General features: G+C 36.3%; 1 protein-coding gene and 1 non-coding gene across 4 annotated transcripts in view; both read right to left on the reverse strand.

Moving 5' to 3' along the window:
* The window catches only part of LOC138698040 (colorectal mutant cancer protein), a 485,405-nt gene that overhangs the window by 95,450 nt on the left and 364,369 nt on the right, over positions 1-25,586 (reverse strand). For all 3 annotated transcript variants that reach the window (XR_011331666.1, XM_069823718.1, XM_069823719.1), the window contains exon 4: positions 6,707-6,820. Coding sequence is in view for 2 of the 3 variants with exons in the window: in XM_069823718.1 (XP_069679819.1) it covers positions 6,707-6,820 (114 nt within the window). In the remaining variant the exon portion in view is untranslated. The remainder of the gene's footprint in view (positions 1-6,706; positions 6,821-25,586) is intronic.
* Positions 6,075-6,147, reverse strand: TRNAT-CGU (transfer RNA threonine (anticodon CGU)). The gene has a single exon. It is a non-coding gene; the product is annotated as a tRNA-Thr (tRNA).

Consider the following 25,586-nt stretch of genomic DNA (forward strand, 5'->3'; position numbering starts at 1 on the left):
CTCGCAACTATGATTTTGCTATAAAAGAAGAAGCGCCAGCGAACTAGAGCAGAGTTTTCAGTTATTCCGTCAGTGAGTAAGCCAGAGCAAGCAAGCCAGAGTTCGACTCGAGTGTGCGTCCGCATCTGCGTCAGCATCCGAAGGCCTGAGTTCGAGTGCAGTGGACCGCAGTTGGAGGGACCTGAGTTCGAGTGCAGTGGACCGCAGTTGGAGGGACCCGAGTTCGAGTACAGTGAACTGTCTCTGAAGGTCTGTGGTTCGAGATACTGTGAACTCGAGTGACTGAGATAGAAGAACTGTGAACTGAGAACTGGTAGTTCTGATTTGTAAATAGTACTGTGTAAATATTAGTTAAGATTAACAATTCATTGTTGTGCGTAATAATCCAAGTAAACTGTCATTGTCGTCGGTGGAGTGCTATAACGAATACTTTGTTGAGTGAAGATCCAATTGTTGACGAGAGCGTTTAAGGTGAATTGTAGAAAGGAATTATTGTTGTGACGAATAAATTACATTGTTGTAACTAATAAAACTCACAATAATTAATAAACTATTTTGTCTCACTAAAGCAAAGAAAAAATATGCAACAATTAATTACGGAACGCGCACCAAACAAAAGACCAGAAACACTCCACTGATTAGTGGGAAAGTTATATTTCTCACTTAGGTATGGGATGCAGGACGCATAAATGGATTTCTTGTCCTCATCAACGTGTTGTTCCTGTAGGGCATCCCTCTCAAATTGGCAAAACTTCATTTCTCACACTAGTTTATTAAACCGTGTCGATGAAGCCACCCATAAAGATATGATTTCCATCGATATCTCGTTTTTTTTTTTTTTTTTTTTTTTTTTTCAAAATCTGTGACTGAAGCCTTTCTGCACGGGGCGATTCAATTGTTCTTTGAACTCCGCTTAGACCTTGAAAGTCTTAAAGTTACGAAAAGAATGTTAAGAACGACACAATTCCAGTGCACTGAAAAGTAAACATCTTCCCGTCGGTTATAATATTAGACTATGTTCTACACAGAGTTCCACCACCTTTTTCTCCAGAAGAAAAGCGCTGCATATGTTTATATCTTAGTTTTCCCTTCCCATAATTTCATTATTATACGTATATAAACATTTTCGTAATTCCTTCAATTTTCTTCCATTTACTGTTCTATATAATTTTCTCAATGCTATTTCTACATTTAGTTTTAGTAATGGTTCTTCAATAAACATTTGCCTTGTTCTCACATTCTCCGGGCAAGATGGTAAAATGTGTATCTCGTCTTCTTTTTAATTGCAGAAAGAGCATATACCTTTTCCTATGTCTCCTCTTTTATTTGTTTACCTCCAAATTTCCAATCTCCACCACGCTACGCCCAACTTTTCTTTCCTGAAGTTAATTTTTGTATAATTATTCTTCCTGTCAAAGGGGAGACTAATAGAAACATGGAATTTTATTGAGCTTTTAAATTATTTACGGCGAAGGCTGGTGGAGAACGGGAGAAGACTACTTCTGCCCAATGTAATAAAATTTCTCCTTAGTGTTTCTCCTTCATTTACGTTCCTTATTCTTCGCCCTATTTCCACAAGTGACAGGGTTATGGTAGTTCTGAAAATTAATTCGTGTAAGAACTTTCATACTCTGAAAGTTCTGTATGAAATAATAAAATTGTCGATCGGAGATACATTTTAGAAATAGTCCTATCAAATTTTAAGACGAAATTTAAATCTATTTCCTGCTCTACTTCCGAAAGATAGAACTATGTTAATTTCTGTGAAACAATTCAGGTATATATTTTAAGCACCAATTTTTTATCTGAAGAATTTTTAGGTTAGAGTTATTATTATATAAATAATAATTAATTTCTTTGACATGAAAATTTTTGGAGACATACTGAAAATATAATTTCATTTACTACTTCATCGTAAGTAAGAATCAAAATGACAAATAAAGTGGTTAGAACCGACTTCGACCGAATCATTATTAGGCCTACGTGTTTTTTTTAAATTTCAAATGAAGACCTCCCCCCCCCCAATAAAATGACTATACCGATATCTCGAGTGCATCACTTCCCGGAGAAACTAACTTGTACATTCTGAATATTAAGAAAATCCGTCCAACCCTTCAGGAGAAATCGTTGCACATAGACAAATAGGCTGTAGGCCCAAAACCAATTTTCCGGTATCAGAGATGCTGAAAACATAATTATGTTCGCGAAAATCTCGAAATCGATTTTTTTCAATATCTCAATACAATACTTTCTATTTACTCATATACTTCGTATAATGAGACAGTAAAAATTAAATACGTCCATCATGTAACGTAATATCCAACAGAACAGCTGAGAACTGAAATAGGTACAGTACTGGTATATTTGATTTTTTGGTAAGACTACATGTGACATGGCAGCTGAGGATTTTAAATGAGAATTTATGGAAATTCATGAATGTCACTTTTGTAGTTACAGAAATCAAGAAGCAGAGTCCTTAACCCTTAAACTGGCAAAACTTCATTTCTCACATTAGTTTATTAAACCTTGTCGGACTGTAAAGAAAACAACTATCGCAATGTCCATATTTTATATGTTGGCGATGCCACAGTGAGGTTGAAACTTTGGCTCATGTCTTGGGTTCATGCCCATTTGGCGAAACTCTTCGTAACAGCGGACATCACAAGATCATGTCTGTAATTGCAACATGCCTTAAGTCCAATGGCTACACTACCTATGAAGAAGTCCATGTAATAGCGGATACCGGAAGTCAGCGGCGTATTGATATTATAACATTTAAACCTGGGGAGAAAAAAAAAAAAGGTATATTCTGGATCCGACCATCAGATTCGAGACGCATCAGAATCAACCCGAGGAGGTTAATCAAGAGAAAAGGACAATTTATGAACCAACTATCCCTTATTACAAAACATTATATAAACTCAGGGATATAGAAGTCATCGGATTAATGGTGGGCGCTAGAGGGACCATAACAAAACTTTCTGTCATAAATTTGGAGTCCCAACAAGAACAATTAAGAAAATTTCTATGATAGCTTTGAAGGGTTCTCTGCAGATTTTACGGCGACACTTGTACTTCAATTCGAATTACAATTGAATTTTCTCATTGTATTATTTTAACTGTATTTTTTATTTTACTGCAAATTTTCATTGTGTGAAATATTATCTACTGTAAATTTTAGTTTATTGCAAACAAATTTTTTGTGAGACATTTTTAATGTCATCTTAAATGTTACTGTTTAACATTCTTTGTATTTGGCAATCTGACCAAGTTGAGGAAGATTAAATGTTAAAGTGTTTTTTAATATTGTGAAATTTTAATTTTCCTACCAATTTTTTTCTATTCTATTAAAATTATAGCATATAGCCTATTAACCTGTTGTATCCTATAGGATACTTTGTCAATTTAAGGGTTGAAACGATTCGTCATATGAACGCATGAAAGATGACAGACTGTCTAAACAAGCAGACTACTGAACTGCACTGGTCTCGAAAAAAGAGAAGGAAACGAAAGAAAGCTGTTAAGTGGAACATCACATTTTTGTAATACAGAGGAAAACAAAGAATTGAAACACAGGGATTGAGATAATATTATTAGTAGTTGAATACGACAAATATTTGAAAAGGAAAAGGAAAAAGACGAAGAACAAGAGGAGAAGGAGGAAGACCAAATGCTTTTCCTTTTGATTGCTTCATAATGAGACACCTACTCTTTTTCTCACAAAACCCATTTCGGAATTTTTGAAGTGTCTGCGTCTTAAGATCCAATAAATGGGATTGAATGCTCGACAAAGACCCTTTCCCATTTTCATTCCCTTGCGGTGCTAACTGTTTTCACAAACGAGACTCTGGAGAGCAGGTCACGGCGGTATAACCGCTTTATCATTGTTGGATGAAATGCCAGACGGAGGGTATACACTCGTATGCTGCTCCAATAAATTATGAACTGCTTTACTCAATAATAGGAACGCCGTACTTTTTGGAAATAGTAATATGCGCGGAATTTTCCACAATTACGTTCTTCTAAATAGGTACCTAAAAAAATCACATTTAAGGAAAACAAACTCGCGAAATAATGCGAAATTTGGATCACTGTGCGAAATGTGTCAATATCACACGATCGCAAAAACTACAAAATATGGACCAACATTTTATTCAATATTGTTAAAAAATATGTGACTTGAATTTCAGTTAATTTATCAATCGCTTGGTAACGCCAATATTTCTGTATTTTCTCAAGTGATACTGTCTACACTCACTTTTATTGCCTGGCTATCGAAAAGAAATCGATTTTTGTAGTCGACTGTAGCGGCAGTATGTTACGCAACGGAGGTTGTATTTTGATGCGAAGAGATTTCGCGGGGACTAGCAGAGAATTTGGTGTGAATTGTTTGAATGCAGAGTGGTTACACACGCCCAATATGCAGGGTCCAATTTGCAGGGCGGTTGGGTCGGACGATCTAGTTCTGTTCTCCACACGACCCAACCTGCAGTAGGCTGATTCGCTCTTTTGTGAAACGATATTATCATGGCTCCTTCACTTACCAAGTTTCAAAAAATTGAAATTGCATTGAGTTTGTTGTTACAGAACGATAAACCGATACAAAAAAAGAAAACGTTGGGCTAAAAAGTGGTTATTGAAGAGAAAAAAATTTAGTCATATAAATATTATTAAAGAACTAGAACCAGCAGATTTTAAAAACTTTCTTCGAATGAATAATGACACTTTCAATGAACTGCTCCATATGGTGACTTCTTCAATAAAAAAGCAAGATACTGTAATGAGAGTAAGAGTTAGTGTACAAGAGAGATTAATTGTGACTAAGATTTTTAGCAACCGGGACAAGTTGTGAGGATTTGAAATTTAGTGCGGCCGTGTCACCACAGCTTTCGTCAAAAATCATTCCAGAAACATGCTACTTTTGAAGAAATTCATAAAGGTAATTGATTGAACATATTTTTATCCAGTTTCGTATATTTTTTAGAAATAAAATTACGGATTAGAATAAAAATGGTGACACTGATTTAAAAATAATAAAACATTTTGTTTGCTGTTTCTCACAATTTTTCTTGTTGGTTCATAACATCTGTCCGTTGTTTCTTAGTGGGTGCAAGCTGCGGTGTACGTGGTGCCGACGTTTGCTGAAGCTCTTGAAAAATATTAAGAATTATTGCACGTTTCAGATGCCTGCAAATAAAGCTGAATAAGAAGCAACAGTAAATAAATTACTGAATCTTTTAACTGACATCCTATAATCTTGTTCTGCAGAATTCAGTACTTTGGTATTTTGAAGAGAAATGGGACTTTACTAATTCCCTAATTGCATTGGAGCAATGGAAGGAAAGCACGAAGCAGTACAAAAACCACCCGGTAGCATGTTCTCAGTTTTCTTTTTTAAAATAGACACGTTCGCTCGTTCGCATCTTCATCGACCCCTTTGTATTTTTCGAGAATAATGTCTAAAACCTGATTACGCATATCTGTGTTGAAGTAGCCTAATTAGCGTTTGAAATATTCCATAAACAAGATATAAGCCTATCTTTATACAGTTCAAAAATATCCCTCCAGACTTCTTTCTCCTTCTCCGTCATTTTTCACGCCGCACTCACTGTCACTACACTCGATTTCTTGCTAAATGCCATTTCTGCAAGCTGCAACTGACAAGAAATCAGTTCGATGATGCTACACACGATCCAGGGTGTTGGAGTGGGGGAATCGGGAGATCGGGTGGTTGCCCGAACCAACCATCCAACACGAGTTTTGTCGTCCCAGCAAGCCTAGGCCTACAGACCATCCGATCGGCAGAGTTTCTGCAAATCGGACCCTGCGGGTTGGGTCGTATGTAGTGTAGCTGCTAACGTAGAGAGCGAGAGCGGTTTTTCTATGTTCACGAAAATATTTATTCAGTGTCGCACAAATCTTCGTGATGGAAATGAAGAAACAATGCTTAGTTTATATTTTGGTGATGCTGATATGTAAAAGAAAAAAAGCAATAACAAGTTTTATATTAAACCTAACATAATACAATTAATTGTCAACTTATTTCAAAATTAATATTTGAGGAGAAAAATTCGCTCCGGCGCCGGGGATCGAACCCGGGTTCTTGGTTCTACGTACCAAGCGCTCTGACCACTGAGCTACGCCGAATCCAATCCACAGCACCGAATCGAATTCTCCTCCTACAGTGTTTCCCTTTTGTGGCCTGACTCCAAGTTGGGCATATACGTTGTCACTATAACAGATATTATTCTGATGGACCAATTGATAACATCTTTAGTAAATTTATTTCAAAATACCTACCGAAATAGTGGCACGTTTAACATCGGAATCTCCCATTTTACCTACGGTCTCAACCCACTGAACATTTTTAATTAGTTATTTTACGACGCAGTATTAGCTGCACTGTTTCTAGCGTGGTGGTATTGGTAATAGCAAAACAATATTTTAGCGAGCAGGTCCTGAAATTTGCCATGAAATAATTACATTCGCCGTATAGCTGGGAAGAATCTCTGAAAAAATCCTACCAGGTATTCAACTCACGCCCGAAGACCAGTCACATTCCTCGACCCTTTGATTATACGTATAAGTTGTTAGTCGACAAATACCGTAGCTATATTAACAGTATTAATTCAAAGATTGGAGAAGACTGGGTTTACAGTGAAAGACCTACCCTTGGACAGAAAACATGAACATATAATCCATTTACCTGTGTTTTATTCAGTGTCTTCTCCAGAAGATCCCGCTCTTGTGTTACAGTATGCAGACGACTTGACAAGTCCAAGATCTCACCCTTCAAAGACGCAAGAGCTGCCAAGTGTAGCTGAAACATTGGAAGAGAGAAGCATTTAAGAATTTGCACACAAACAGATCAACATAATATGACTATTTCATTAATACATCGTATTGTGTTTTATGATACTGATCTAGGTGAAATTGGCTGAATAAAATAGGAATTATTAAAGTTGCGGAGAGGAAAGAAGAAAACCTTCAAAAGCAACAATCTCGTGCTTGAAATAACCTGTCTGTAGAACGGCCTCATTGTGAATATAAACCGGCGAAGAAATGGTGTGGGAGCTTACGATCGAATCGCCAAGAGGAAACCATCATTCACTGATACAGCTCCTCGAGGACACTATGCCACAATCCAGGTTCTCGGACGCATATTTTCGTTCACCGTCTCTCCTAATGTCCCAATGAAGTATCGCGAATCAACTGACTATGATGCAAAAGTATTAACTACATGTTTCGTAGAAATGACAAAAAAAAGCGAATTATTACTTTCACTAGTCCATCAAAGTGTCTACCAAGATGAATCTACATAAAATTCCATAAAAAAATAAATTATGGTTTATTTAAAGACGCCCGCAACTATAGAGGTTATATCAGCGTCGCCGGTGTGCCGGAATTTTGTCTCGCAGTTCTTTTACATGCCAGTAAATCTACTGACATGAGGCTGTCACATTTAAACACACTTAAATGCCATCGACCTCGGTCGGGATCGAACCCGCAACGTCGAAGATAGAAAGCCAGCGCTATATCAAGTACGTTATCGAGGCCGACGAATTCCATCAATGAGAGCATATCACAGAATATGTATATGGATTAATTTTCCACAATTTCTATGTACCACATATAGATACAATTGTAAGAAAAAACTAAGCTCACCACTAGTATATGATTTTACTTTCTTTCTTTTTGACGTGTAACGTGTATATTCGACTTACATTAATAGAAAAAAAAAGTAAGGATCTGGTTGAACAATTTCTTACACTAACGTAATTTTATTTTGGTCGCCTTCGAAACACTTACGTCATATGCGGTAAACTCATCAATATAAGAGAGTATATTTCTATACACAAGGGTATACATAACCAACCCGGAAGAGTTTATTATAATAATCAATGGGGGGGGGTTGTAATATATATTAAAATATATATTATTCAATGTGCTTTGCCATGGACGCGAAACAAACGCGTGCACAGTATATGCGTAACTATAGAAGGATGGTTTAAGATCATATAAATATCATCAAATATTTTTCACCTTTAACAATACATTTATGGGTTTTTGCACACAATACTTTTTTCTTCATATTTTTAGTACCTGGAAATCCGCTCCCTAATGATATCCATGCAAATATATCAATGTTTCTCAGTATAAATATTGCAGTGCATATAAATAAAATAATACATTATAAAATATACTGAAATTACAAGAACCATGTGTATAAGAAAAATGCATGACGATGTTGGGTGGGCACCGGTCCCATACACTGGCCGGAATTTCATGAGAAAATTCCTTCCCCCATGAGGACTCGAACCAGCGCGCATTCCGTAACGCGAGTCCTAGGCAGGATGCCTTAGACCAGTACGCCACGGCGCGGGACAGCTATGTAAGTACAATACTTAAATTAAAATACATGATTATAGTGCACAAGAATGTATTATAAAGTCATGTGTGGAATTTGGTTACGTCGGTGGATTTTAGTGTTGTTAGTCTGGCAACACTGGTCATTCGTTAGACCTACTATCAAGCGCTAGAGAATTTCATGTATTACTCGACCAAGGCGAGTGGAGCCGCGGGCGTAATGTGAACTATCGCGATGCGGTATTACGAACGCAGCAGCAGTAGCGCCACGGTTCCGGGCTGCAGGACTCCACTGGCCTCGGTCGAGTACTAACAAGAATACTTCACAAGATATTTATAGTTTGCTGTCCATAGTCACGCGAATAGGCTACAATTATTTAATATTTTTCCGAAGGTCCATGCAAATGGAAAATCTGCGTCTTTATGTGATCCACTATCAGGACTCTTAAGAATGAACAGTACTACAAAACAGAATCTATGAACAATTGATATTAATATACGATTATAATGGTGTGAATAACCATAGGCATGAAACATATTAATAAAAATCAGTGTCAAAGGATAATAGGAGCATAAAAAGATCAAAACTAAGACGCAAAGAATTATTCCGACCAATATATTTTTAGTAGGCTATTTAACGATGCTGCATCAACTAATAGTTATTTAGCGCCGATGGGATTGATGATAGTGAGATGGTATTTTGGCGAAATAAAGCCTTGTAGTTGAATAAAACCTCGGAAAAAAACCCAACCAGGCAATCAGCCCAAGCGGAAATCGAACCCACGCCTGGATAAGCAGGTAAATGCTTCTACCGTCTGAGTCACGCTGGTGACCCGACAAATGTACTGAACACGTTATCACATTAATAGTAAACTGCGCATGTTTATTACAGAATAAACAATTTGTGTAGTACTTCGAGAAAATTACGCCGAAAATCCTATAGCCTGTACAGTAACAGTATTCATTATTCAATGTAAATTTCGAAGCGAGACAACCACACAGAAGCTACACATCAGTGCAAGAGCAGAGATTCCAAATGTGAATGCATCGACCAAGGGAAATCGAACTGCTCTGATTATCTGCACGTCATTATATAAATAATAAAATATTATACACATATTCACAAAAGTGTAATATATTATTACAGCATTCTGACGTGACGTGAAATGCATGGATTTCCAGTGATATCCATTCTCAATGTGGTCAAGGGTTAAAAATTACGAAATCGGGCGATAACTCAATAAGGGTGACTGTTACGTGGTTCCATGAACAGTGGGGAAAATTTAATTAAATCCTGCAATACATTGCGGTTTACAAGCGTCATTTCCTGCTAATAATCAAGATAAAATGGATTTCTCTTGATCGTTAAAGTCCAAAATTATAATACTGATTAATTAATTGTTCTGTATGCGAGAGTCAACGGATTCTCCTCATGGCACCCAGAATACGTGGGCGTATGGCTAACACGCATTGATTTTGTGGTGCGGCAACCTATTATATTTACACACAACGGGCCTTGGTGTTTTTCACAATGCAAACCACATCACATCACCCCAATAGCAATCAGAGACTACACCGTGGGGAAAAAAAAATCACACCAATATCATGCACAATACGCCAAAGTTAGTTCTGACGATATGAAGTAATGCAACGATGTGTATTTATATAATTCGAAGTAAGTCATATCCTAATTATAGTGACATGACGTAGTGGAAGTACATGTTCTGGGCCAAAGTTTAGGAAGCAAAGAAATGCGGATATAAAGTTGTGGAAAGACCACGAAATCCGCTACACTGCAAAGAAAGCAAAAAGAAAAAGAAAAGAAGATAGATACAAAAGAAAAAATAAGCGTCACGAAGGTGTCAAACTTTCTCATTAGTAATTATAAGCTTATAATTTACGCATGTCGTGAAAATTCAGTTCCTTTGTCACATTGTGAATGATATTACCTTTATCATTTATTTTATTGCATCATTATTCAAAAGAAATAACTGTATCGAACATTTAGACCTAGTAAGCACACAAATAAAAATATGAACTTCCGTTTTCTGGACTATAGAGGAAGGAAATTTCCCAGTAGGCTATAGTGCAAACATTAAAACAAGTGATTTCACTTATACAAGCGCTATTCATAAAGTAACTTCCGTTTTATTGTAACAAAAATGGCAATGTAATTAAAGGATTTGTTTACAACAGTTTGAAACTACACACGAAGCATGAAAATACAGAGTCTTTCATAAGTAACGAGTCTATCGAAAAATGAACTATTTTGGCTAATTTTTTAAAATGATGTTCATCGTCACGAGGAAGAATCCTTCCTGGTGTGGTACAGTCGATTTGGAAACAAACACCCACACCCGCCGCCAGAGAAAGCTACTTATCCATGTGTAATGTGCATTTGATGCAAACTTAAAATGATCTGGAGCATGCCCTTCTATACGACCATGCCTATACACATTGTTGTGATAGATTGGAATGATAAAATGCCACGCAGCCGCTAAACGTTATTGCAGAAGAGAATAAAATTGCTGCCTGGTTTGAACTTGGAAACAGTGTCGCTCAAATTAAGCGTTTACTCCGTAGACGAAGTGTTTCCAGGCAGGTGGATCCGTCGAACAGACCCAATCCGCGATCACCTGATTTGACTCCCCTGGACTTCTTTTTCTGGGTATTCATCAAGGATCGTATCTATGCGACTAAGCCATGCACCATTCCTGAATTAGTGGAACGAATTAAACACACGATACAAACGGCTACGTCTGACATACTCACCAGAGTCCATGAAGAGTTGATACGGCGCTTACATTAAATGTAAGCGACGTATCAACTCTTCATGGACTCTGGTTTGTGCATTCAGCAGAACGGAAGACATTTTGAAAAATGTACACGATAATTTGTCAACAATTGAAACTGTTTTTACATTTATGTGTTTTAAACAGTAACCATTCTTTCGTTTAATAGCTCTGCTGGCGGGGGAGGGGGTGTTTGTTTCCAAATCGACTGTACGAGACCGGGAAGGATTCTTTCTCGTGAGGATGAACATAATTTCAAAAAATGATTCAAAATAGTTAAATTTTTCGATAGACTGGTTACTTATGAAAGACCCTATATTGGTAATCACTAGGGCTGTATGGAGGATGACCAAACACTTCCCAGTTGAAATTCTGCAGTTCGTACACATACGCTGCGCAATTTGCGGGTCGGGAATATGATGAATTGATAGATTTCAGCCGTTTTACAGTTTTCGCCAAAAAGAAATCGTATTACCGAGCGTATCTCAGAGTTAGCGGGATTCTCAATTAGAGCATATATTTTGAACATGTGTAGCACTGCGACTAACAACCACGCGATCCTCTCTGTTCCACTGCTCTAAGCGAACTAAATCACGCAACATTCACTGCAAAGATGGCTTTGCTATGCCGATTACTGCGCGCTCTATATGAAAACGGAAGTTACTTCATACTTTATAGCTTAGTAAAATGTAAGGTTTAAGGCAGGCCTGCACAAACAGCGCTCAACGAGCGCGCGCGCTCTTTCGGAGCGGGAGAGCGGTGTTTACCGATCGCCGAAACGGGGAGGAGATACGTCAGAATGACATACTTGCTATGGGCAGAGGAGAGGGAAACCACCACTCAGCTATCTAGTGGAGTGCAGTGTGTAGGCCTATTCTCAGTAACTGTTTCACGTTGCTTACCTACTGCTACAGTATAGTATGGAGGAATCTAAAAGACGGAACATAACATTTAACGATTTACAGCTCGAACTTATTGATCTTCAATGTGACCTAAGAGCTAAAGATCGTTTGAATAATACTACTAGCCTGGTTGAGTTTTACAAGACTAAACATTAGCAATAATATACACGACTACACAGGCTGGCTGTGAAAATGATTGCATGTTTGGCTCAACATTTATATTTGTGAGCAACTGTTTTCTGTTATCAAATTTAATAAAGGCAGCATCGAACATCTGTAACTGATGTTTCATTACATCAGTAGGCTACTGTTCCTTTCAGCTGCCAACAGCATAAAACCCCGTTTTGATGTACTGATAAATAAAAATATAACAAAATGATATTGTACATTTAGCTATAAAATTTCTATTACTTCTGTAAAATAAATATTTCTTTATCAATTAATAATAGTCAAAGATAGTTTTGCAAACACTGAACGGGAATTTATTTCAGAAGTACTCGTAATAGTACATTTTGTACGAGATCACCCCTTCTTCCAGTCCACCCTCATAACAGAGCGCAGCTAATATCTGCATTCCGCTCACGAGCTGTGAGCCGGCTCGAAGAGCGCAAACCTTGTGCAGGCCTGGTTTAAGGAGATATTGAATGTACTTGATCTTTCACAAATTTACATTAAATAACTAATACTGCAATAATTCTATTATTTTTACATTTACAGAAATCGGCATTTAAAAGTGATATGAATGTTAAAGTATTACTCGACCAAGGCCAGTGGAGTCCTGCAGCCTGGAGTGCTACTTGTACTTCTCCTGTGTTCGTATAGCGTCATCGCGATAGTTCACATTACGCCCGCGTCTCCACTCGCCTCAGTTGAATTATTATTATTATTATTATTATTATGCTTTGGTTCACTCACGCAGGGATGCTATCTCATAACAATGAGGTGCTCTTCATTAATGGTAATACCGTACTTGACTGGGCGTGGAAGATATTGAAACTTAGAATAATCGCAACAACAATAATTAGGAGTAATGTGTAATGTATAGAGGCATGAAGTTGATTTAATTTATTTCATCTTATGCATGAAACGAAACTAACAAAAAATTGTCTGAACTGATTTCGAGTTCATCGCCTTTTTCGTGTTTTTGATTTGAACAAAAACCTATTAACTTTTTACTGAAAGTATTATATTTCATTTCCCCAATAAATTGATTCATATATTGGATATGGAAAAAAAGTCGGTAGGTTTAGGACAAATGACAGTACACAGACAGATAGGTAAGTTCAGACAGATGAAATTCCTAAAATCTATAACTCGGCATCAGGGACACTGAAAACGTGTTTTTTTTCCCGATAAAATCTGGAAAAAGATTTTTTTTGCAGCTTTGTTATACATTCTGTAATCAGGAAGTAAAAGAGAAGAAATAGACAAAATACAAAAAATACTTTTTCCTTATGCTCAGTATAATGGGTAAGTAAAAAAATAAATCAATTAAAAAGGTGAAAACATTCATGACATGACAAAAAATACGGAAAGAAAGAAAAAATAAAGAAAGAAAGAAAAAGAAAGAAAGAAAGAAAGAAAGAAAGAAAGAAAGAGGGCTGGAAGCGCGAAGGTCGTATATTAGTGTTTTCTTAAGCATTTTGTCGCATATATCAGACTTACTTTTTAAGAAGTTGTACTAAGCAAATAAGAACGAATTTATTACGGACCACAGCTTAATTAATTCAATATATTCAACTTTAATATGCGAACAAAGATTATACAATAATAAGCCTTATGCGGGAAATCTAATTCCTTAGCAAGCCTTTCAGCGAAACAAAAGTGATATCTTAGTAGACATTAAATATCTCCAACAAGCTTTTCTGCTGCCGTACTTTCCTCTAACTTATTTTACGAATTCAACTTCTCTTTCACACTCATTTTAATTCCAATTCATTAACAAAGAGCCCTAATTTATAACCACCCGCATAAATACGAGCTAGTCATCCTTTTCTGTGCTTTAATACTTTTTCATACCTCCTTTTATACACGGTCGTTCCTTGCCCTCGAGGCATCTTGCAGATTGCGTACCACTGATCTAAACAGAGACGGCAATGTTTTCGGGTTCGGGAGGGAATAACGCGCGCTTCTATTGAAATCCCAGTCCTTGGAGACACCTTAACTCAAACGCTATAATTAATGGCTGGTATTTAGCAAAGAACAACTAAGATGGGATAGAATGGGACGGAAAGGAAATATAAGAAAGAGAATTTCTATTAAAAGAAAAAAGTGTGTAAAGCGAACAACTTAGCACGTGCTGTTGAAGTGAGTATTTCTTTTTCTCATTACACGAAGTACAAGGATAGTACTGTGATGCAGAGAGCACCAATTTGGATATTGTGGCGAATGTTTTCAATCATTTGAGGATTTAGAAGAAAACCTAAAACAAAGACCTCTCTTTATTACTTTGATGAGACGTAATTCTTAATTTATTTTAAGCTTCCTTTTATTTCTCTTTTATTTAGAGTGAATCTTATGCCAATTGCCGTCAGTCTCTCTTTTAAGTATTAATTTGTTTGTTCGCCTTTTGTTCTAAAGTTACGATTAATGAATAATATATACGAGTCAAGGATTTTTACTGAAAGCATAATGCATTTAAATTGTCTCTCTTATTATGTGGTCCCAGTGTCAGTTTTTGTTTGATTGTTTTCTTGTTAAGATGTTGGTTTGATCAAACAAAATGCAGTGTTCGCGGTTGATATTGTTCCGCTATGACTACGTTATTTGTCTGAAATAATAATAGGTGTTATGAATGTTCTTTCATACGAGTTACAATACGTCGTTTGTTTCACCAATAGGCCTACTAATCTAAGGTAAAGGATATGTTTGAAAATAAAACCACTATACGCAAGATTAGCCTATACCAACCGATTAAATTAATTATAGTGAAAACAGCGTACTTACATTACTTGATCATAGCAACGACAAAGCCAAAAAAGTTCGAATACTTGCATCGCATAGCCTTATTAATACATGTTCCAATATCATTAATAGGTAAAGTGATTTACGTATGCCGATTTTGCAGGCTTCAAAAACTGAGAGAAACAAAAGAAATATACACAGTAACAATAAAATGTTTTATATTCGCAGATTATATGTACGGTATTTCATACTATTCATAACTCAGAAGGAAGTGAAATAGGGAGAGAAGTACGACAAGGATCCCTTTATCACCTATATTGTTCACATCTACCTGGATGATTTAGTGAACTGTTTTCAGAACATGGGAGAAGTGATAGTAGGAGGAAGAAGAAGAATAACGTGCATAAGATTTGCTGATGATATGGCATTGTTAGCAGAAGAAGATACGATACTAAGGGATATCTAGTGGAGCTAAATGACAGCTGTGAGCAGTATGTGGTGAAGATAAATGTAAACAAGACAAAGACCATGGAAGAAAAATACAGAAGATATACTTAGAATTCTAAATGAGACAGTAGAGCAAATGGACAGCTTCAAATACTTGGGATGTACTATAAATAGTAACATGAGCTGCTCTCAGGAAGTCAAAAGGAGGATAGCAATGGCAAAGGAAGCTTTTAATAGAAAAAGGAACATCTTCTACAGACCTTTGGAAAAAGAACTAAGGAGGAGACTAGTGAAATGCCTTATGTGGAGTGTGGGCTATATGGAGAAGAAACATGGACATTACGACGAAGTGAAGAGAAGCGACTACAAGCATTTGAAATGTGGATATGGAGAAGAATGGACCATGTGAATTGGACAGACGGAATAAGAAATGAAGCTGTTGGAAAGAGTAGGTGAAGAAAGATTGATGCTGAAACTGATCACAAAGAGACTGACTGAGAAGAAACTGCCTACTGAAGGATGCACTGGAAAGAATGGTGAACGGGAGAAGAGTTCATTGGAGAAGAAAATATCAGATGATAGAAGGTACCTTAGAAGAGGACAGCAGTGTTAGAATTAAAATATAGACAGCTAAAATTATACAGGCGTACCTAAATTTAATTACATAAATTTGATGTCAGATATATTAGGTATCTTAGAAGAGGACAGAAATCTTTGAATTGAAAAGGGAAGGCAAGGGATTGTAGAATCCTTGTAATTGCGTAGAATGTGACTGCTCAAGACATGAGTGATATCTTGAATGCATATACGACGATATTCAAACTTTTGCAATAATACTATGTTGTGGGTTACATCGGCGTGTTTGCACTAAGAAGCAAGAGGTGCGTAGAGTGTTACAGAAATGGCAACGAACTTTCTTCCCTAAAAGATGCCCACTTAACAGTTCCAGTTAATAAAGAAAACTAAAATTATACCCCTCGATTTAATTAAAATATTAATATATTTGAAAATGTGCTATATGTATATCAGACAAATTAATGAAAATATTAAAAATGTATTGATCTTATATTGTATCAAAGAACAAACGAGGGAGAGTAAAAAAGTAACCTTAATAATTGTTTTATTAATTGAATATGTACAATAAGACTACAAACACTTCATCACTTTTAACATAGTACAACAGGAACACTTACATTGAACGTAGTTGGGACTATGTTATAAAGTGATAAAGTGTTTGTAGTTCTATTGTACATATTCAATTACCATATTCTACCTCGTAGTATGTGCCTATTATAATATAAGAAAACTCATCCATGCGTTTCGATGGATATTTATGACATAATAATTGAAAATAAGTGTATATAACATTTAAGAATAATATACTGCATTGCAAAAGGTACAGGTAGGACTGTTAGCAGAGTATTACTTTTACTTATTCAAAATCTATTATTCTTAATTATTGATGTAAAATTATATTTTTACATTTAATTACAGTAATTTTAGGAATAAGTATTACTAACTTACTCTTGGTTGCTTCTCCTGTTTTGGAAGCCACGCTACGCCAATGCCTGTTTACCAAAATAGACATTTAAAAGTGGCATGCAAATTATTGTCAAAATAGCCTAAACAGCAGATTTTGCTTTCAATCTGTCTCGCGTTAACCACTGACTTGATGGCAAGGAATGCTAATCCTATAACAATGACGTGCTCTTCATTAAGCGTACCATCATTTCCCATAACTATGATCCTGGAACACAACTATGGTCCACGATACAACCATTCAAATTTTGTACTCCATAACGTATTACCTCGTTTATCTACATTTTTGTTGTATTGTAGTTTGAAGTCAAGTCACTGCAGCTATCTACGAATGGTCTATGTTACTTCTACAATGTTCTCTGAATGGTTGTATCGTGGACCATAGTTATGGGAAATGATGGTAGTGACTTTGACTGGACCTGGGGGACTATTGTGACTTAGACTATTCGTAACGCAAATTATAAATAATTCTGACGTATTAATTTCTCCGAAAAATAGGAGAGATGCTGGGCAGCTCATTCAATTTATTCCTTTATTTCACGCAAAAAAAAAAAATAATAATAATGAGTCGATTTCGAGTTTATCGATATTTTGTTTTTGGTTTCAAATAAACAGCTATTAATTGTATGCTAAAAATTATTATATCTCATATGCATCACTCCCAGATAAATTGACTCGTAGATATTCAATACAAAAAAAAACGTATGTCTCATAAAATTTATATTATCTGGCTTTACACGGACGGACATGTAGACAAGCAGGCGGTATGAACAAAATAACTTTCTCGTCATTAGAGATGCTGATAACATTACGTATTTACGAGAAGATTCCAAATACAAATTTTGCAGTCACAATTCTTTGTCTAGTGAGAAAATAAAAATTAATCAGTTTTTCATCAGAGTAATAAGCGATGGGCATTTAACATTGATCGCTCATATTTCGGCATAGCCATGATCAAAACAGACACAACTTTACATAACAGTTACTTTACCACAACCATAATAAACATAAATTTAATACAGTTTCAAGTTTAGTGGAAGCTTCGTTGAACAAAGTGGCCAGAGAGTATATATTCAGCACAATGTTACAATATAGCATTACACGACAGTCTCTTCATGCTCAGGTCATAGAACACAGACGGACAGGACTTGCCCTCAAGGCATCTCATTCCCTCCTTCCGTTTCCCCTCCAACATTACTATAATCCGTATCTGGTTCCAAACAGCAGCACACTCGAAGATGACCTGGCTGCGAGCGCGGAGCTACAGCCACAAGCATATCAGAATTCGATATATTTTCTTCAAATTTAGAGAAAAAGTTCGTATTATTTATATACCCGGTTAATACAGACTATTAATGTTATGTGAACGTTAATTTTCGCCACTGATTATAAATTAGAAGAGTAATAAAGAGTGGATATCCCAACAAGAACGACGGATTTAATAATGTGAATAAACAGATAACAAAGCAGATAGCAGTGTCGCAAATCCAACAAGTTGGTTTGGCGGCGTTGTTATTTATTCTTTTATCTGTTTCTGTTGCATTTATTCACATTATTAAATCCGGCGTTCTTGTTGGGACACTCTATAATAATAGTTAATGGCAGAGACAGCAGGCATATTCTACTACAAATACATAAAAATATGTGTCACAAATACGATACATATTTTCTCATACGTTTTACGCTTGATCAACAATTCAGTTCTTTTGTCAATCTGCGAATGATATTAGCGTTTATAGTCTATTTTCTGGAACTAGTGTTCAAAAGACATGATTTACTGTGCTCCCAAATAAGACAAAGAAAACAAACAACCGTTTTCTGGGCTGCACACAAATGCATTCGTCACAATTAAAAAAGTAAGACATCAGACTTCTTTTCATTCGCTTTACACAGAAGTAGGAATATGTAATCCATTTTGCACAAATTCACATAAAATAGCGAATCGCATACTGTAATCATTTCTTACATTATTTTCATATTTTCGAAATTCACATAAGATAGTCAATCGCATACTGTAATCATTTCTTATATTATTTTCATATTTGTGAAATCGAACTTAAATCTTTTAAAGGCGCTTTTTTATACATTACCATTTTCCATGCAAAGAATGTAGCAAATTGATTTATCAAAATTAACACAAATGTTTATATATGTTAGTGGTTTGTAATGAGACTTTAAGTATAACTTATTCTTCTATTTTCATACAAAACTTTGTTTTACTGAAATATCAACAGGTTTACAACAGCATACTGTTAATTTCTCTAACCATAAGGTGTTCTCATCATACATAATGTTTATGGCCGGAAGGGGTAATCACGACGCTGGGCGGACACCAGTCCCACACACTGGCTGAAATTTCCTGAGAGAATTTCTTCCCCATGACGACTCGAACCAGCGCGCATTTCGTAGCGAGAGTCCTAGGCAGGATGCCTTAGACCACGAAGCCACGAGCGGTATGTATGTATGTATTTATTCACACTGCAATGGGTATATACCCGATGGCAGTGGTAACTAATTACACTCAATAATGACAATAATAAACTTGTTAATTAAAAATACACTTAATAATACCAATAATTAATAATAATAATAATAATAATAATAATAATAATAATAATAATAATAATAGGGAATATCCTAAATTAAATGAAGCAGTATCACTTAAAATAACATTTAAAATAAATTTAATTTGTATCTTAAATCTAAGTTCGAACTAAAACCCACGAGTGTGATATGTTCATATCTGCACAAGTACCTTTCCACATTACACTCATTTCGCTGTCAACTCACTCACTGCACTGGAACTACGACACATTTCACTGATTCTATCCTGATTTCACTAACACTTCAAAAACATTTTACTGTTCAAATACTTTGCACTGCCACTACAAACTATAAAGCTTCCCTGACAGGAACACGTTTCACTGACACAACATAATTCTTCACTGATACAACACTTCAATAACAAAATATCATTTACATCCTTTACATACTGTGTATAATTATCGTCTATTAGTAAAGTCCTTAAGCCTATTTTTAAATACGTTTTTGGTTGTTGGTAAAGCCTTTAGTAAGTCTGCAGGTAAAGCATTCCAGTCCCTGATAATACGATTGAGAAAATAAAACTTTCCAGTGTCCGTCCTCTGTCTTCTTTCCCTCAATTTATATGAGTGGTCGTTCCTTGAAGAGTAATTTGGCGGTTGCAACCTATTTTTTATTTCTCTCCAGGCAGGCTCACCTCTGTATGTTTTGAACAGTGCGCATAATCGAATTCGCGTTCTGCTGTCCGTGAGTGTGTCCCATTTTAATGGTGAATTTTTCCGACAACACTTGAGAGCCCGTTTTTTTAATCTTTTCCAGTGTCTTAATATGTTCTAATCTGTAAGGATCATGCAGCACCATATTCCATTACTGGACGTACTAGTGATTTATATGCAATCTCTTTGGATTTATCAGACCCTTTTCTTAGTACCCTCATCACAAAGTGCAACGCTCTCCATGCTTTTCCCGCTGTGGCTGTAACGTGTTCCCCCCAGCCGAGATCGCTGCTAAATGGGGATGCATACTTTACTACATTTGCAAAGAAAGTTGTAAATAATTATATTCATTCATAGTGTTCTGCCCAAGGGCTGCAAACCCAGCATTCTCTAATCTTTCCTACTTTCTGCCTTCCTGTTAGTCTCCGCATATGATCCAAATATCTTAATGCCGTCTACCATCTGATATCTTCTTCTGTCCCAAACTCTTCTCCCGTTCGCAATTCTTTCGAATGCATCCTTCAGTAGGCAGTTTCTTCTTAGCCAGTGACCCAGCCAATTCATTTTCTCTTCCTGATCAGTTTCAGCATTATTCTTTCTTCACCCACTCTTTCCAACACAGCTAGTTTCTTAATCTGTCTGCCTATTTCACATGTTCCATTCTTATCCATATCCACAATTCAAGTGCTTCTAGTCGCTTCACTTCATTTTGTCGTAATGTCCATGTTCTGCCCCCATACAATGATACACTTCACACAAAGCACTTCACTAGTATCTTCCTTAGTTCTTTTACTTGAGGTCCGCAGAAGAAATAATTATATATGTAGACAGAATAAGAAATGAAGTATGTGCTACATGCCCTGTCCATCTCAAACGCCTGATTTAATGTTCATAATTATGTCAGGTGAAGAATACAAAGCATGCAGTTCTACGATAAGTAACTTTCTCCATTCTCCTGTAACTTCATCCCTCTTAGCCCCAAATATTTTCCTAAGCATTTTATTCTCAAACATACTTAACTTCTGTTCCTTTCTCAAAGAGAGAGTCCAAGTTTCACAACCATACCGAACAACCGGTAACATAACTGTTTTATAAATTTTAACTTTCAGCTTTCTTGACCGCAGACTGAATGACAGAAGCTTCTCAACCGAACAATAACACGCATTTCACATATTTATTCTGTGTTTAATTTCCTCCCGAGTATAATTTATATTTGTTACTGTTGCTCCAAGATATTTAAATTTTACCACCTCTTCGAAGGATAAATTTCCAATTTTTATATTTCCGTTTCGTACAATATTCTGGTCACGAGACATCATCATATGAGTCGTTCAGAGCAGAAGTGGTGTAAGTCAATTTTGACTTACACCACTTTTGATCTGAACGGCTCAAATAAATAATATACAAAATACAATTCCTACTTTCTCTTTGTTTTTTTTTCTCTCTCTCAATCTCTCTGTTCTTCGTATATACATTTACAGGCAAAATATATATTCATGTAATTTAAATTAACGACCGAATCATTAGCCTAGTTTATATGAGCCGTTCAGAGCAAAAGTGTTGTAAGTTAAAATTGACTTACACTACTTCTGTTCTGAACGGCTCATATACTTTGTCTTTTCGGGATTTACTTCCAAACCTTTCTCTTGTATATTGATTATTTATTTATAGGCCTATAATGTTAAATTAAGGACATCACTAGTTGTGTTCATTTTGTATTGAAATTAATAGTGACATTTATATTAACTTTTAAGGTTCATTACATAAATGCTACAAATTTATGTTTGCATAGGTGATGATAGGAGGAAAGTTTTGGAAAATCTAAAGCAGGTTAGATACAAAACTACAAATAAATCTCAAAGGAACTACAGACAGAAAATCTAGCATAATCGTAAACCTTGAAACGACATAACGAATTATAAATACAATGACTTTATTACAATCCTTTTTGAAAATTACAGTGCCGCCACTGACAGACCTTCCAGATGCAAAGAATGTCAACAACTCTACGTAGAAATAGACCATCGGCAATAGAGATGGAGTGAGGCTGACGTCATATTTTCCCTACTTACGGGTTCTGCAGGTCTGCCCAATACACTTGCAAGAATGCGCTATTTGTAGGCTATATACTGTATCTGTTTAAGTTATCTCCTCTCAATTCCCTTTCTATCAATATTATCGGACCACATGAGGGGTGAGGGGTAGAGAGTGTGCTTGCTTGGCTTTTCGAGGGCTGAACACAGGACGGATCCTTACACCACAGTCTAGTATATACAGTCACGAAGCTGGAGTTGTGAGGGTGCTAGGAACAATAGACTGTGCCGGTACTATTTCGCTTTATCTGCAATGAGGCGATATTAGCGATCCTAGTGGTTAGCAACTATCTATGGATGCATATTTACTACATATTGAGCTTCGTGACTGTATATACCAGACTGTGCTTACACTTAGGCATACGTTTCCTCCTGTGCGCCATATAATGCGATGATTGTCCAAGTCCGACATGTGGTCTGGGCGGTATTCGTAAACACGACGTTAACAGGTGGGCTGTCCTATCTCAGTTCCTAATAGAGCCAAGTTCCATCAGCACACGAGTAGCCTGATAAGCACCGGGGTCAAGTTGCGCGAATGGTCTACTTTGACCATTTTTACCATACATGAGTCACGCGTAAACATTTCCAAAAGGTGTGCACGAATAGCGCGTAACGGAATATAGTTCTTTCCTGAATGTCTTTGACTTGTTAGAAACGTAATGTCTTCTTTCAGTTGTGTTTGAAATTAAAAGCAATAAGAACGAAGAAATGCTTCTCGTAAATTACTCTGCCAATGATATTGCGATTTTTTCTACAAATTCTAATTTAAATTATTTTTAAAATCCAAAACAATACTAATGGATGGAACTTTCTCTTGTACATCTAAATATTTTCAGCAAATGTTCACTATTCATGATACAGATAATGGTAATTTTATCTCCCTAGTGTTTGCGTTGTTGCCAAGCAAAACAACAGCTACCTACGTTAGGTACTTTATTTCAGCATGTGATCAAATTGTGCTCCTGTACTGAACTGACCTAAATCCTCATACTGTTGTAGTAGACTTCGAACAAGCCATCCATAACGCTATCATCAAAGTTTGGCCAACATCACATACAACAAGATGTTGATTCTATTTAACACAATTCTGGTACAGAAAAATACAGGAATTAGGACTGTCATCCATTTACAAAGATTCAACAAGCGAAAGTCGAGGATGGTTGAGATCTATTTTTGGAATGATGTAGGTACTTAGATTCAAGTGAAATAGAGGATGCTTTTGTGTACAATTTAATATCAAGCCAACCATCGGAGATGTAACAGTTTTCAGACTATTTAGTAGACACTTACATTGCAGATAATGCAGTTTTCCCACCATACTCAGGGGTTTCAGAATCTCTAAGTTCTGACAGAACAACCAATGCTTGTGAATCTTTCCATTTTCATTTCAATGTTGCTTTTAACAGTCCGCACCCAAATATATTTACTTTCACAGAAGTAATCAAATCATTCCAAACAGAAATATATGTCAAGATTCGATTCCCTGATTGGCCCAAAAACCTATAAAGAAGAATTATAAAAATAAAATAAGCATTTTGACAGACGTATTAAATGATTATAAACATGGAACGATAACCAGAATGCAATAAATAAAAAGGGTTGCCTATCACATCAAACATTTTTAAAATTGAAGTATATTTTTTTACTTATCTTCTATATCTTCTTATACGATAATCTTATATTGTTTTCAAATTCATGCATGTAAAACTTATTGCAATTTTTAAAGCGCCAGTTTCTTGAACATTTTTATTTTGTTTATGGAACTGCTAGTCCTAAACCTAGAAGCTCTACATTAGCCTCTAGCATAAATCGCTACTTAGAGTAAGTGTGAAGAAGAAATTGCTTAAATTTGCATTTTCAGTGCGCGCTTGTCCGTATCCACTTCGCGCAATTCATAAGCACATTTTCATTCTATTTACGCGCAACTTATGTTGTGTTTGTTACCTTAGATGTTTTCGCGCAACTCAGATACGGAGTATGACTACAAAGCGCAACTCCGGCGGCTCCGGAGCCTCAAGCTCTTCCTATATCAGCATCGGAACCCGTAGGCCTACTATCCCAAAGATTTCATCCCAGCTTATTTTTACTGTTGCAGATGATAGATGAAATGAGGAGGTGGTGAAGAGTGTTGATAGTATGATAGCGGAAACGGGAATATCCCCCCAAAAAAAAGCTCGCTGCAACGCCTGCTTTGCCCATCACAAAATCCATCACGACTTGACCGAAGTTGAACTCGGATATGGGTTAGAATGCTGCTTGGGCTGGTGGGGTTTCTTTCGAGGGTTTTACCAACTAAGCAAATATCAGGTGATCCCTTTACAAATTCTCATTTATCTTGTCAAAGTACCATCTCACTATCACCAATACTATCAACGCTCCTGTAGATAAGCAGAGCAGTTGATAAAATATTATTAAATAAACGATTAATATCATCATTAACCAAGATCTTAATTCAAGTGGCTGCTGGGTAGCAGTCCTGATATCTATGAGAGTCGCACTGCCCACCCAGAGTTAGCTCTGCGTGTGTTACTGTTCGTCTTCCTCCCTCTCTTTTATACACTAATAGGTTGCGTCCTCTTCTCGACTTTTGATTCAGTGGAGCAATGTCCTCCGAAATGAGACAATTGACCAGTAGGCTTGTTGCTTTTATAGGCAATGACCCATAGCTCGAAGACCCCGTTACAAGGACGTGTTATTATATTACGTGTACCTTTCACGTTATGTCTCTCCAATTCATCTGCCTCATTCTTTCAGCACAGTCAAGTCTCGGCCACCAACTGATCAGTTGCATCAGCTTGACTAGTCGATTTTTGCAGTGAAGAGCATGTGGCGCTTTAAGTCATTTTCTATAACAATATTCTCTATCTGTAAATACTACAAATGAAGGGTTCAGAGCCGTAGCGGGCCAAGCGCCATTTATTAAAAACGGAGAAAGCAAGGGTTAAAGTTAAGTAAATACCATAATTTAATGAAGACTGACATATCATTTAATTTTAATGTGCATATTTTATCTTACTTGCTATATGTTTCGTTAAATTATGGTAATCACTTAATTTTAACGATTGTTTTCTCCGTTTTTAATAAATGGCGCTTAGCCCACTATGACTCTGAACCCTTCAAATAGGTCCTAATTTATTCTAAACATCATCGTAAATCAAACACAGGAAAAGTTGAACTGATATTTCTGGAAAAAAGTTGCATTCATAATTAACCTGTTTGATGAAATGGTGGCAACAAAAGAAACAAATACACAGAGTCAATAATCTATATTGACTACGATTAACC

This window comes from Periplaneta americana, chromosome 4 (assembly GCF_040183065.1).
Source record: "Periplaneta americana isolate PAMFEO1 chromosome 4, P.americana_PAMFEO1_priV1, whole genome shotgun sequence".
Classification (NCBI taxonomy): Eukaryota; Metazoa; Arthropoda; class Insecta; order Blattodea; family Blattidae; genus Periplaneta; species Periplaneta americana.